Source organism: Podarcis filfolensis (genome assembly GCF_964270895.1).
Source record: "Podarcis filfolensis genome assembly, chromosome: 11".
Classification (NCBI taxonomy): Eukaryota; Metazoa; Chordata; class Lepidosauria; order Squamata; family Lacertidae; genus Podarcis; species Podarcis filfolensis.
The window spans coordinates 49,026,227-49,041,877 of record NC_139613.1 but is presented as its reverse complement, the minus strand read 5'-3'; the positions used below and the strand labels follow the sequence as shown (position 1 = coordinate 49,041,877).

The 15,651-nt window shown below is 45.2% G+C and overlaps 1 protein-coding gene across 2 annotated transcripts in view; it reads right to left on the bottom strand.

The window, feature by feature from the left end:
• The window catches only part of ADAMTS19 (ADAM metallopeptidase with thrombospondin type 1 motif 19), a 121,256-nt gene extending 106,194 nt beyond the window's left edge, over window positions 1–15,062 (bottom strand). The window contains exons 1-2 of one of the 2 annotated variants that reach the window (XM_083576570.1): window positions 14,523–15,062; window positions 9,228–9,829 (exon numbers count right to left, since the gene is read on the bottom strand). In XM_083576570.1, the coding sequence (XP_083432696.1) occupies window positions 9,228–9,829; window positions 14,523–14,607 (687 nt within the window). In that variant the 5' untranslated portion in view covers window positions 14,608–15,062. The remainder of the gene's footprint in view (window positions 1–9,227; window positions 9,830–14,522) is intronic. The other variant, XM_083576569.1, reaches the window with a different exon arrangement.
• Window positions 15,063–15,651: the final 589 nt, after the last annotated feature.

The window sequence follows — 15,651 nt, the reverse complement described above, 5'->3', positions numbered from 1 at the left end:
ACCCACAAAAAAATAACTTTTTAAGTCAACTAGCATGAAAGGCATGTGGCATCTGCAACTTACAAGGCTGTGAAAGAGAAACAGTATCATTCATATATATGTATATATATATATATATGTGTATATATATATATTATTTTGGGAAACAATATTCAAGTTCTTTCCTCCCCACCAGCATTTTTATAAACTTAAGAAACGGCAGGCTTCCCCATCTGTTTCACAAGACAGCTAAGTTATATATGGAATATATAATTAGATATTTCACTTCTTTATTCTGTAATAGGTTTTCTTCCAGCTGAATATTCAAAACCAGTGCAAATTGCTTTTAAACAGTATTTTAGTAGCCATTAAAGTGCTAAAATTCAAAGATGGTTTGATGCATAGGAGCCTCGAAACAGAGAAACAGTCAGAAGAACTGACAAGTGCATGTGTCACTTCTTGGATGTGCATGTATACCGGTAAATGGCATTTCTAACCTTTAATACAATTTATGGGAATGTTTCGGATAGACTGTAAAGCATTCAAATAAAGGAATTAATTTAGTACTTACAAGTACAATCCCATGTATCATACTCAGAAGTAGGTCTTTTTGAGTGCACTGGGGCTTACTCCCAAGTAAGTGTATGCAGAATTGTAATGTTATTTAATTAAACAGCAAAGCAAAGAATGGGTTCCAAGTAGCCTGGCATGATTTTTAAAAACTAATTTTAGATGTTAAATGGTTCTTCATGTAATAGTTCACATTCCATATCCATTAAGGAATGATGCTTTGTAGAACATCTTGGTTACTTGGAGATCAAGTTAGCCAAAAAGAAAAAAGAAAAAAGCAAACTGCTATTTTCACAGAGATTTAGCAAAGCAATTATTCCACCTCAGTTCAGGCATAATCTGGTTACGATTAGTGAGTTGGCTACCCACTTTAATGATTCAGAGAGTGAATTGGCTGCCCTCTTTAATGATTCTAAACATCTTCTCAAATTTGTCAGTGGAATTTTTCCAGACTCACCATCTAGACTTCTTCAGATTATGGATATGAACTACAAAATGTTTGTGCAGAAACCAGGATATAGAAGTCTTTCCTCCCTTATCACGTTGTTGCTGTGCTGGGGACACCAACACTGATTCATCTCATCTATTCCTAGAAGCTGCAAAAAAAGGACTTCTTGATATAAACTGCCTGCCCAGGTACAGTTTATAACTGTATGACTGTATAACCACCAGAGTGGCCACTTTTCAGGGAAGATGGTGGTGGTTATAACAGAACTCTATGGGGACCATTTAATAACCTTTACAGTCATACCTCAGGTTGAAGTAGCTTCGGGTTGAGCGTTTTCGGGCTGCACTCTGTGGCGACCCGGAAGTAACGGAATGCATTACTTCCTGGTTTCGCCGTTCGTGCATACGCAGACACTCAAAATGACATCACGCGCATGCACGGAAGCAGCAAATCGCGACCCATGCATGCGCAGACGCGGGTTGCGTTCGCTTCAGAATGCGAACGGGGCTCCGGAACGGATCCCATTCACATCCAGAGGTAGCACTGTACTGGGTAAAGGATTTTAGTCTAGCTTAACGTGCAGCTTCCAGATAAAAACTGTACAAGTCAATGTGGGATGATTATGCTTGCTATGTTATAAACCTGGAATACAGCCATCCTTGGGGGTGGGGGATAACTCAGCATTTGTTGAACTAGCTTACAAGAACATAACAGCCACTAAGATGTTACACTTGGGGTTAATCCATGCTATATTTTATAGCTTTCTGCGCCTCCATTTTCTTGGCTGTCCACATCCAGATTTTCTCAAACCAGGGATACTCTGCAGAGCCCTGCTATGAGAAAATCCAGATTGAGGGAGGGAAAGGATGTGATTTGGAGAATGTCATATTAAATGCTTGTGTGGATCGGCCCATAGTATTAAACCTACAGAGTTATTCTTGCTTACAGGAGTCCAGTCCAAAACAACACCAGTTAATCCTAAAATTAGAGTGAAACGGTCCTCCGACCTCCAATGTTAGATTTACCAGGAAGCAGATTAAGGCTGTCTGGTTGCAGCCAGTAATTATGGACTATATTATTCGAAAGGAAACCAGAAAGCCTTGCTGTTACAGTAAGGTGGCCCTTATGATAGGAGAAACACATCCTTACACTCCCTGTGGTCTTGAACCAAACAGACCACGACTCCTTTGAGGGCTTCCCCTTCCTTAAGGAACTATTCATAGAAGCTGAACAACAGTAGCAATAGAGTGCCGGTGATTTCTGCCACTCCCAGTCCTCGGGACCAGACTGACTGCATAGCAGTTGGGTGAAGAGGGGTGAGTGATGCTACTGAAGACTTCAGTCCTTTCTCAAAGTCTCTACTTTCCTTCCTTTGGCCGCAGCAACTGCCCGGTCCGCCCAGCACATATTGTGGATCTAGCTGGTCAACAGGCACAAAGGAACATAGGCACCTCCTTCCCTAACTGGCTAAATGGCTAAAAAGGTTTTGTGTTTTTTTGTTTTACACCAGCACCACTCTGACCTGATCGTGAGTTTAGCTTCTGGGTGGCTGTCAGTGTAGGATAGGTTGGCAAGTACAGTGAAGGTTCTGGAGAAGAAAAATGAGCTCCCTGAGTCACATGCTAAAAGGAAGGGAAGCTTCCTCAGACCTGTCCCTGTCAAGGCCATGAGGATAGAGGAGACAAGGGCAGGTCTTCCACCTGGAATTCACCTTATTATGAGGCCTTGTGGGGTGGTGATGTAGACAGATTCATATTGGCACTTGTGAAGACCACGAGCGAGAGAAAGTGCATCCAATGGTCCCAAACTTGGAGGTTCACCCAGAAAAGAAGTTGAAGAAGGAAAGCTCTTTTACCTGATAGGGAATCCATAGGAGGAGGAGGGAGTTGATTATGGTAAGCTGTGTGACAACTGAAGATCCCATAAAGGATCAATTAAACTGTTGCCTATTTGAAACTCAAAGGTACTCCATTGTCTCTTTATTCTGTGGGCTTAATAGGTCTAGAAAGGTACTAGATGAGTCTGGCCAGAAGTCAGTGGTCTAGCTTCAGTTCTCTATTGTTGTTGTTGTTTAGTCATTTAGTCATGTCCGACTCTTCGTGACCCCATGGACCAGAGCACGCCAGGCACTCCTGTCTTCCACTGCCTCCCGCAGTTTGGTCAAACTCATGCTGCTAGCTTCGAGAACACTATCCGACCATGTCGTCCTCTGTCGTTCCCTTCTCCTTGTGCCCTCCATCTTTCCCAATATCAGGGTCTTTTCCAGGGAGTCTTCTCTTCTCATGAGGTGGCCAAAGTATTGGAGCCTCAGCTTCACGATCTGTCCTTCCAGTGAGCACTCAGGGCTGATTTCCTTAAGAATGGATAGGTTTGATCTTCTTGCGGTCCATGGGACTCTCAAGAGTCTCCTCCAGTACCATAATTCAAAAGCATCAATTCCCTTCATGGATCACTGCCTTGATGTGGCGAAGGGGCTTGAATAACTCAGAGAAGCTATGAACTATGCTGAGCAGGGCACCCAAGATAGACAGGTCATAGTGGAGAGTTTTGACCAAATGTGATCCACCTGGAGGAGGAACCGGCAAGCCACTCCAGTATCCCTGCCAAGAAAACTCCATGGACGAAGACAACAGTTCTCTCTTCGTTCTCTTCAAACCCTTACTCGATCTTTCTTGTTTCACTGGTAGGTTTCTCCTAAACCACCTCCATGCTCCTGTACTCATGAGCGCATAAAGACACAAGGACCTGTTTTCTAACAAGCAAGATCACTAGTCCATCTACCCGGAACCAATTCCCCAAAGTCTCAAGCAGACATCTTTCTCAGCCCTGTTACTTCGGATTCTTTTAGTTGAAGGTACACATAATTAAACCAAGAACTCTTACCACTATTCTTCCATAGAGCTTTGGGTTCTTCTTAGAAACTACTGAACGGATTTTTATTATACCAAGCATTTCTATATATCATTCTCTCCATGTGGTTTGCAAAATAGTTGGAAAAAAACAATATTTTCATCCAGGCTTTTTCATCCTTTCTCTATTCCGGTCTTGTGTCTCCACCCCTCCTCTCCCTTTGGTCTTTTTGTTGTAAACCTTTGCACATGATCTGTACATTCCGACCAGTTCTTGTACCACCACAATTAAATACTGTTACTATATACTCATAATAAAGAAATAAACATTGGTGCTGTTGGTGGGAAATTGTCTTGGTGCAATTGCATTTGCACATTTGTCAGTAGTGCTGGCAGTACAGTGGTACCTCGGGTTAAGTACTTAATTCGTTCCGGAGGTCCGTACTTAACCTGAAACTGTTATTAACCTGAAGCACCACTTTAGCTAATGGGGCCTCCTGCTGCTGCTGCGCCGCCAGAGCACGATTTCTGTTCTCATCCTGAAGCAAAGTTCTTAACCTGAAGCAATATTTCTGGGTTAGCAGAGTCTGTAACCTGAAGCATATGTAACCTGAAGCGTATGTAACCCAAGGTACCACTGTACCTGCATTAAATCCATTCAGCTCTTAGATTCATATTAACCAGTAGTTGAAGTTCAGGTCTCCATCACATCATACCTTCAGAGCTGTCCCCTGAGTTATGTGATAAAACAAATCTGTTTCGTTTCCATTTGACATTTCCATTGATGTCCTCCCACCTAGACCATTTCTTCTGATGGTAAATCTGATAGTGCCTGTTTAAACGTATCTCTCCACAACTCAAACAAGCGATAAATTAAGGTAAACAAAGAAAAGCCTTTTGAACTCTGTGGCCTTTCAGTGAGAAAGATTATCCCCAATCAGCTTCATGCCCTTATGAACAAACTTTCTCCTTGTAATTTGTTAGAAAAACTCAAAATACCATGAAAGTTTGTGGAAATGCCATGCCATAATTTATTCTTCTAAGATGAAGCAATCTACAATTTTTAAAGAAAACTAATCTTAGATTTGGAAGGATTTCCGTTGATGTTGGGGAGGGAATAAGAAAGAAAATGTGTAGATAAAAATGAGCATAAACTTCTAGATAGATGACTGACTCAGATTGGTCATGGTCAATGTTGATCATTTCAGGGGATAAAGAGGGACCTCTTTTTTAAAACAAAGTTTTCAGTCCCATCAGTTTCTGCACACTATTTTATGCACAATATCTGGAGAAAATGTATACTCAAACTGGTACTTTCTGACATTTTAGATAAATAAATGTAGCTTACATCTGCTTGATCTGCATGTCCCCATTCCTACCCTTGGCTTACCAGGAAAATGTTTAGAAGTTTAAAGGAGGGAAAGACAAAGGGTAGAAGTGAGCAAAGTGAGATCAAGGTTTCAGATCAAACAGCAGCTATCACCATATGGCAGGCAAGCTACGACTGTAGCAACTCATCCTGTAGATCAGGACAATCTCCCCTACAATGCCATCAGCAGCCAAAAAAGAGAGAGATATAATTGTGTAGAAAAAGCTACCTAACATATTCCAAGTGACAATTAGAGCCTCTTGTGCTGTTTTGCAAAGAAGAATCAAGCGCTTAAAACAGCTATAGGCTATTAACATGTGATGATGCACCTATAGGATGCACAGTGTAATATGCAGTTGTAAGCAAACAGAACCATCTGCCTTTGGCCCAGCCAATATATATATATATATATATATATATATATATATATATATATATACACACACACACACACACACACACAGAGAGAGAGAGAGAGAGAGAGAGAGAAACCTTGTTGGTGGACTTGGGGAGAGAAAAGGAAAAATATAAATAGCAAAAATTCCCTAGATCCCCACTATATAAACACGTGTAAGTATGTTGACACGTATCATAACAAGTAACAATACAGTTTGCAAAAAAAGTAAAAAAGTATTCAGTTTTGACTATTCATCCATAGTCCGCATTGTACCCATACGCCGGAAAAATTGAGACACCCAACATGCAAATGTTTAAAACCTGGCAGTTACACTTTAGTTTAAGCAACTTCTTTTCAGTATCAGTTAAATGCCATTTCCCCCAAACCCAACAGTTTTGAGTCTAAACAAGCAAACTGAACTGCAGCTTAAACCTCAACTTTTCCACCCAATTTCACTTTAAAATCCTATCAAACCTGGCAAATCTGCAAGTTTTAACAGCAGTAAACTAAACTAACTCTAGTCCTCACAAAAAAAAAAAAAAATGCTGGCAAGCTATTTTCAGTGTTCTTTGGTTGAAATCAGATTTTGGAATGGAAGCCAACGATGTCTTCATAGCTGTAGCGCTGTTCCAGGTTACAGCCAGCCAACCAGGATATGCCATTGAGTCTCTTCAGACTCAGAGCCACTGTCAACAACACCCCTGTCCTCCTTCTATATGGTTCCTCAGGCATGCAGATTAATAAAAGGCTAAAGGAAAAGAGTAATTGCTTTGCTTTAAATCATTCCAGGATTTTACATCATCCCAGCTGCCCATATTCTCTCCACCCACCCTGAAATATCCTGGGACTTCTGCTCATTGCAGAAACCATTGCTGTTGTCGCTGGGTCTAATTCCGATTTCTAGCTGGTGCAATCCAGGATAAAATCTGCTGAACTCCTACCAGTAGTTAACTTCAGTCTCCAGGGAACTGTTGATACATTCAAAGATTCAAAGGCTGTTTCAAGTCCAGCAGGGCCCAAGCAAAGACATAAATGGCCTCGCCTGCACATAAAGCCAAGCCATGGTTTACAACTCTGTGCTTGAGCTGGAATGAGCTGAAGCAAAGCCTTGAGCTTGCATGCTCTCCCTTCCCCTCTCCTCTTCCCTGCACTCGCTCCCTAAATCTCAGCCTGGTTGTTTGGACCAGGGATCATATCACAAACTCCGAACAAAACAAGCCAACTTCAACATGGGTTATGTTTAACAAACCGTGGGTTTGTTTAACTAACAAGAGTTCGCGATAAACCAAGATTCCTGCAAAGCTTCAGAAAAAAATGAAAGTAAACACTGCCCAAATCCTTCCTACACATTGCTACAGCAGCCTCTGTTACTGGGGTGGAGGTTGTTTGCTACCCTAGGCAAATTAAAAATTAGGTGATCCACAATGAGTGTTCTTGTATGCAGGATGATATTAGCACATTCTTGGGCCCTGATCCTTAGCACCAGCTCTACTTGACTTTGGATATACGTTTGCATATGTTATTGTTATTTTATTGTATACGTTTTATTCTGTAACTCACCTTGTTAGTTTTACAATGAGACTTATTTTACACAAATGAACAATTTATGTATGAATGTGATCAGAGAAAAGCCACCCTATTCACTGTGCCGTAGATCTCTGAGGCCACTCACTGCCCTGGTTCAAACACAACACCAAGCCATAGTTTAGTGCAGGCACAGGCAAACTCGGCCCTCCAGATGTTTTGGGACTACAACTCCCATCATCCCTAGCTAACAGGTCCAGTGGTCAGGGATGATGGGAGTTGTAGTCCCAAAACATCTGGAGGGCTGAGTTTGCCTGTACCTGGTTTAGTGTAATGTGCATGAGTCTTAGGCTTGTGTGCTCCTTCACTCACCTTATCCAAAACAGCTGCAAGGAGACGATTAGCCCTCCAGGTTGATGGCCAATGTTGGAGTTGCAGTCCAACAACGGGGTGTATGGGGTGTTAGGGGAGGGGTAGTACCTCTTGTGGAGGTCATGTTGTGATCCATCTGGGGTAGTTTGTCTGTCTTTGGTCCCCGACCATGCATTCAGCTCTCACCTGCTATCAGGATGCAACAACAGCAACACTCTGGGAAACGATCTTTGGCTGGCCAGCTAAATCAGGTGAGGGTAGCTGATAGGTCTTAAACTCTAAGTGAGTTAGAGACTTTGCCTGTATGCAAAGATAGGGTCCAGCAGACTGAGCAGACAAGTCTAAAGGGTCCAACGGTCAAGAAGGCTGTAGAGAAGCCTTTCTCAACCTCTGGCCTTGCTAGCTAGCGGTGATGGGAGTTGTAGTCCAACAACATCTGGGGACCCACTGGCTGAGAACCGCTGCTATAGAGGGAAATGAGGGGCAGAGTGGGTCACCCTTCTAAGAGAAGGAAAACTCTGATCCTAAACCTCTGCTGCTGCCTTGTGGGATATATTTGGAAGAAGAAAAGGCTAAGGAGTAAACTCTACACAAATCCAGAGTGGAGTCCCTAAGGCAGTTGGATGGCATCTTGTATGTCTCCTTCTGGCAACTTCTGCCGCCAATCTGGTGCCAAACATACCGCTCTGCTTTCCTTTGGACCACATAAACAAGGCCAAGAGGTTGGTCTTGTCACCTGGGCAGCCCAAGACCTCCATTCACTCTGCCCAGGCTTGCGCCGTGGGGATGCCGCTTCAGTGCTGCTAATGCGCCGGTTTGACTTCGCCCCCAGAGAAGCACTGACTACAGATGGGTTACAGGGTAACCCTTACCTGGCAAGCCAGGTAAAACCATGGGGATGTGTGTGGCATTTGCCCATTCTATGGGGATACATTTGTATTGCGGGAGAGAAAGGGTTAATAGGTTGACCAATAAGAAATCCCTAAGGCGGAGCCTACCTGACTTTGAGGCTCAGCCCAGAGGTTTTGACAGTTAAGTTTGGTTGGTTCTTTTTTTTGGCGGGGGGGGGGGAGATAGAGGAGTCAGAGTGAGTTAGAGACAGGGACAAGACTGAGAGGGTATAGAGTGACAGCGTTATTTTAAAACTTTTTTGTGTTTGAAATAAACTTTAATCTTCATTGTTAACTCTACCTGACTGAGACTCAATACTTCACTGGGGAACCCTAGGTTTCCCCCCTCACAAAATTGGTGGCAGCGGAAGGATAAAGTAGTGGTGCACAAGTCAATAGTCCGTGAAACAACCGGGGGCTCTATACGAATGCCACAATGTGTAAAGGACAGCACAAAGAATAACCTTTTCCCCAAAGAAGGAGAAAATACAGGAGGTGCTGAAAGAAAGTGTTATGTACTGAAGTTCTCACCCTGGGCCAGCAGGGAGATACTGTAGATAGTTTTCACTCAGGTCCAGATATGCAAATAAGGGATTGAAAGTGACGTTCAGTGATTGGATAGTTACAGAAAATGGTTACTGTTACGTTCTAGTGGAGCTCTATATAAGCAGGCTGGCTGAACCCTTCAATTCAGTTCTGTTCTGTTCTGCAAATAAACAAGAGCTGTTTGAAGAATCGCTGTGTCGTCTCTTATGTTCACCCACAACTTAACAGAAAGCACCCCAAAAAACATACAAGACTGGGAGAATGCTAAAATTACAAGCCTTACCAAACCACCACAAGTGCTGAAGGAAGCAAAGGAGCCTGGGTAATGGAGCACAGACCCGCTGTAGTAACACGATCTCTCTGTCTGGGTCTGGGCAGAGTTCGGGAGACTCCTCCTCTCGCTCATCAGTCGTTCTTCCACTGCAAAGCCTGGGGCCAGGAAGCGGCTGTCCCTCTTGAGCAGCAGGTAGAGCTCCTGAGCAAAAGCTGGTATTCTCAGCAGCACCTCGTCCCCGTCCTCCGAAGGCAGCAGAGGCGAGGGAGGGGGCAGCTGAGAAGTAGCGTTCAATCCCTGAGGAAGAGGAGACCAGTGATAGAACTCCTGAGACTCATATTCGTCCTCGGAGACCTCGTCCTCAGAGGTCTCCCCAACCGGCTGCAGCTGCCTGTCAGATGAGGAAGATACTGAGCGGACCTCGCGAGAGCTGCCCACCACCTGAGTGGATGCAGAGGTAGCACTAAGATTGCTGCTACTGTTCCCACAGTTTCCATCAGTGCTGCAGCTGCCTCCTGCGCCGCTGCCTCCATTGGGTTCCTGCTGGCCCCTGCTCCATAGTGCCGGGTAGACAATCTCCCACTCCTCAGAGTCTCCCAAAGGTTGCAGACCTGCATAGGGGGGGAAAGATAGGCTGGAGTTTAATGCCAGAACCGCTCCCTGACCTTAACAGTTGCCACAAATGATAGATCAATATTGGAGCCAGACTTCAGATGTGACCGTTTCATTTCAATGCTTCAACTACGCTTGGGGAGGGGAAGAGGTAACTATCCATACAGTGGTACCTCGGGTTACATACGCTTCAGGTTACATACGCTTCAGGTTACAGACTCTGCTAACCCAGAAATAGTGCTTCAGGTTAAGAACTTTGCTTCAGGATGAGAACAGAAATCGGCCTCCGGCGACGCGGCAGCAGCAGGAGGCCCCATTAGCTAAAGTGGTGCTTCAGGTTAAGAACAGTTTCAGGTTAAGTAAGGACCTCCGGAATGAATTAAGTACTTAACCCGAGGTACCACTGTATTCTGTTAGTCTCCAATTGCATACCAAGGCACCGCGACCCACGGTCCCCTGGTGGATAACTAAAACACACAAACAAGCAGATTTTGGTTTATGGGTTCAAACAGGCCACAACTTTATTGGTTATAGATGTGAGCGGTTTGGCTTAGGCACTGGGTGAAGCCAGACTATATCCCGACTCCTGCCCATCTCCTGGGAGTCCAACTAAGGGTAAACACCCGACAGGGGGAGCCCTAAGACGTACATTAAAAAGGAGCACCCCAAAGGGTCTCCGTTGGGGTAGTGGCATGGCCCTGGCCCACGTCCGGGCATCGGACAGAATCCACACCCCCAGATCCCTTTAAAGGGGTACCCTTAATGAGGAAGGGCAAGAGGAGGCTACAACCTTCCCTCCATCTAAACAAGGGCTTACCCAATGCGAAGGATGCAAGAGGATGGCCTCCCCGCCACACTGGAGTTTAAATTCCCCATGGACACGCCCCTCGTCGGTGCTGAATGGTTAGCAAGGACCGCATCTTGAGCGGCGCCCTGCCCAGCGCCGATGGCATGGGGAGGCAACAGCAGGGAGTGCACCAGTCTCTAGCCCTCAGCCAGGTGACGCGGGACCCAGCCACAATGCCGGCCACCAAATAAGGTAAGCGGACTTCCCATCAACCCCAGTCAACAGAATGACATAATGGTCCAGGGTGATGGGAGTTTATATATGCTGGAAGCCACCCAGAGTGGCTGGGGCGACCCAGTCAGATGGGCAGGGTACAAATAAATTGTTGTTGTTGTTGTTGTTTTTACAAACAAACCCCACAGTGGTTTACAAAAAAGCAACACAATAAAATCAAGGAAAAATTACAGCAATAGTTAAAAACATACAAAAAGTTAAAGTACTACAACCGGTCAAAATTCACAACTTTCTAAGCATCTGTTTAGGCTTGCCTAAACGATAATGTTTTTAGCAAGCACCAAACAGAATGCAACAGGCAGAGAGTTTTAAAGTATGAAGGTGCCGCCACACTAGATGACCAAGTTTTTACAAATGCATGGTAATTCGTACAACAAGCTGGAGTGTTACAACATCTGGAGGACCAAAGGTTCTCCATCCTTGGCCAACACAGTGACACAAATAGAGTTGGATTTGAATGCTGTGCTTTTTCTTTCCGTGTGCTAGGCTATATAAGATCCTAGATGATATATCACCTATGTTAAAGAAAGGTGAAAATGCTTAAATTTATACCAGTGTTGAAGACTGTTGCTTGTTTCAAAAAATAAAGGACCAGATTCAACTAAGTAGGTGCACTAGCAGAAGCCAGCACAGGTCCTGCTAGCACAGTTGGACTTTCCCTCCTTTCCTCCCCCCAATCTGGGGGGTCTTGAGAACCCCCAGATCAAGCAGGGGGAAGAGAGGGGAGATCATTCCATCAGACAAGTTAAATGCTTGCACTGACAGAATGATTAGAAGAGCCCAATGTTGAATATACTTCCTCTCGAAGTATAAACTGCATCCTTTTTTAAACTAAATATAACCCAAAGCTTCTTTTTAAATTATAAGGCATTAAATAGGGATGATATATTATCCATTTTAATAGTTCTGTTTAATATTTCAAGGGGGTGTGGAGTAGTGGCTGATTTTGCTTCTCTCACTAGGTGGCTTCAGGCAGGCAACTTTCTCTCAGTCACATCGCCCCATCTGCAGCACAATGATAATAATTTCCTCTAATTATGAACCTGGGTGGTTAAGTGCTATCAGTATGGTCTGGAACCGGGCCACCGGAAAATAAAGTTGTGGTAATTTAATAGCTGGGGGATGTGCAGGAGTATATACATTTGTAGCTTAAAAGAAAATGTCAATTAAAAAAAAGTTCTTTCTAAAAAAAAAGGAAGGAAAGAAAAAAACCTTCAGAAGGAGCTGCAGCTTCCAGGGCTTTTCTACTGTTGGAGGAAAAATGGGAACTGGAAGTGGGACGGAGACTGTGGTTGAAGGGAGAGGAAAAACTTATTTCCCAGGGATGGATCCCAGTGGGCTGGAGATACAGTTGTACCTTAGAAGTCGAATGGAATCTGTTCCAGAAGTCCATTCGACTTCCAAAATGTTCAAAAACCAAAGCGCAGCTTCTGATTGGCTGAAGGAAGCTCCTGCAGCCAATCGGAAGCTGAGGAAGCCCCATCGGAGGTTTGGCTTCCAAAAATCGTTCGAAAATCGGAACATTCACTTCCAGGTTTCAGTCGTTTGGGAGTCAATTTGTTCGGGAACCAAGGTGTTCGAGATCCAAGGTATGACTGTATATCACAACATTTTGTTGCGGGTATTGTTGTTGTTGGCATCCGTCGGTCTCAAGAGACATTTTGTTGCTGGCCCCGCTTATAATACTAACCATTATATCGTAAGAATGACACTGGGAATCCCTATGAACATAGAAACCTGCCATATGCTGAGTCTAGACCATTGGCCCATTTTGCTCAGCACAGCTGCTCTCCAGAGTTTCATACGCGGAGCCTCTCTCAGCCCTACCTGAAGATGTCAGGGGTTGAACTGGGAAACTTCTGCATGTATTCCACAGCCCCCCTCCATCACTTTGGACACTATGGCATTTCAGATGTTGGTTATTATTCACATCTTACAAAAACAAAATACAAACAGGACACCGTACAAAGAGGTGCAGAATGCCATTCGTCAAGTCTTCTAGCGTTTCACATGGTGGCATGTGCCGTATTCTAGATGTCCAGAGTACAGCAAAATTACTATACAAGAACAAGCCAGATTCAATGCTCAGCAGTCCCGTCCCATCGTATCCCACGTCCCCCTGGCTCCTCTGCAATATGGATTTTTTTTACACACAATAAGGAAAGTACTATCTGGCATATTCTTCTACTCGTGCAAAAGCCTTACAAAACAACAGACCTCACTGCACAGGAAATAGCTGCAAAGCACTCTGCAGTTAGCTTAGGTGAAGCAGGCAATGCACTGTACAGAGAAACAGAGTTTCCTTGCAATTAACTACCTAGTCTTGCTCATCAAAGGAAACAAGGCTACAGAAGTAATTCAATTTATTAAATGTTGACCCTTAATGCCTGGACGTGATCCATATGAGAGAAAGAAAATTAAGAGAGCTCTTGTCTCAGGGGAATATGTGTTCTGCCTTTTGAACTCAGAGAGAGGTAAGGAGGCATTGGGACTGAGGAAGAGATAGGAATTAACTTGGCCAGTTGCATTTGCAAAGTCTGTTGCATGCACTGCGTGAAAATACAGCATATGGTATAAACCACGAACATATATATTGTTTCTACTTTTTATTGTGTTCTTTTACAGCACAGTGTCTAAAGACCTAAACTTCACAGATCTCCTTATAGGTAATGAGAACACAAGAGATCACTCCTAGGAAATGAAAGCTCACAGTCTGAATGTTATATAAGACACATTTTGGAGAAACGTTTGTAGAAGAGGACACATTCTCGTAAACTATGCCAAACCAAGATATTGTCTTAGGGTGTGTATCAGAGAGTGCATCACTGCAGAGAATGAGTTCCCTCCTGTTTTATAATGGCTAGTAAAAGAAGCGCTTAATTTGAGCTTAACTTTCAATCTTATACTGCCAACAATTATAAAGCGTTTGCACGGCTGACTGGAGAGCTGTCCGACTCTGAACATGTGCAGAGTGCTGTATTCCTCGCATCCACGCCTGGCGCTGTGCATTTGGTGACGGGATGGGCCAAGGCATTCCAGCCAACCTGAAGCCCGATAACTCGCAGAGATATTGGTGCAACACGAGAATCTTCCTGTGCAGAAGTTTGCGCTCGCCCAGGATCCTCAAATCCAGATCTTTCATCTAGCAGAGCTGACAAATCTATCCACAAACCCACTTCGTGCCCCACCGCTCCCTGTCCCTTTCCCTGCCCAGTCCGGTAAAACATCCAGCATCTGGACACCTCTGGGAAGAATAAGTGTGTCCGTTTATTAAACGGACAAGATTCAAAAAGAAGAAAATTGAGAAGGCGTGCCGGGCAGGGGAGGGAGGAGAGAGTAGGTCTGGCATATGTTCGTATTTCCCCGGACACTACCGGGATTGCAAAGGCAGAAATTACGTGGGGGGGGGGGCGATTTCCGAAACGCGAGGCTTTGTCCTGGATCTTAGGCAAGTCACATTTTTGGCTCGATATTTTGGGGTCTTCCTTAAAAAAAAAAGCTCCACGACATTCGGGGAGTCCAGTTTTCCTTTTTTAAACTTTTTGAAATATGGCAACCCTAGGAGAGAGAGAGAGAGAGAGAGAGAGAGAGAGAGAGAAGGCTGAAATTACCTGCAGCGATCCCATTTGACAGGAAGCACAGCTGATAAAAGAGGCAACAAAGACGGCTCAGTCGCATCCCTCGTCTCTCCTCCATCCACGGAGGAGAAGTGGCCGGATCACCTCCCTCGTCTCCCGGTGGCGGGTGTTTTTCTTTTTGTTTGGTGTTTCGTTTTTGGAGAGCGCTTGGCCGCCGATCGCCTCCGAGGGCTTCTTCGCGCCCCGACGTGGAGCTTGCCAAGCCGCCTCTCCCTCCGGTTTGCCGGAGGGAAAATGAGATAGAGAGCGGGCTTAGCAGCAGCAGCTCCGCGGCGGCAGAAGCGGAGGATCAGCAGCAGCAGCAGCGCGCTCCGGTTCCCAGGAGGAGGCGCTGGGGGTGACCTGCTTTGCAGAAAGGCGGCAAAGCAGAAAAGGCGCCCGAGCGGCAGCGGCAGCAGCAGAAGCGGAGAAGTGGTGTCAGCGCACATACACACGCGCGCGCCCGTTCCCGCGCGCGCCCGCCCACCCCCGGCCCGATCCGCACCGCCGGCGAGCCGCGGAGATAGCTCTCCCTGGGTGGCAAGTGGGCGGAGGACTGAAAGCGGACGCGCGGGCTCCCCCGAACTCCGGGCGCTCGCCTGCCGCCGATTGGCTACGGGCGGCGCTCCGATTTGCATGGCGCTCTGGCCGGCCCCGCCCCTTTCGCGCACGTGTGTTCGCGGCCGCGGGGCAGGTAGGTCTGCGGTGGGTCCGGCCAAAGAAGGGGGGGCGGCTTTAGTGGACACACCGGACTGCTGCAGAATGAATGAATGAATGAATGAATGAATCTTTATTTGCATCAGCCATGGCCATAGCAATAAAACAACAATACGACTTACAAAGAATAGAAATAAAAAGTCAATTATATAAAATACATTTTAGAGTTTTGAATCAATAGTCAAATAGTGGATCTTATTCTGATTGCCCCAGCTAAGAACCTTGCAACCTTTGCCGTCACCTGCTCGTCTTGATGTGCCAAGAGAAAGGACACTGTGGCATAGCTGTCAACTTACAGATTTGAAAATAAGGGACCAGCAGCCTTGAAAATAAGGGATCAGCAGCCAAAATAAGGGACCTGCAGCCTCACCTGTTCCAGGCACTCCAGTCTTCCTGTCCTCCTGCA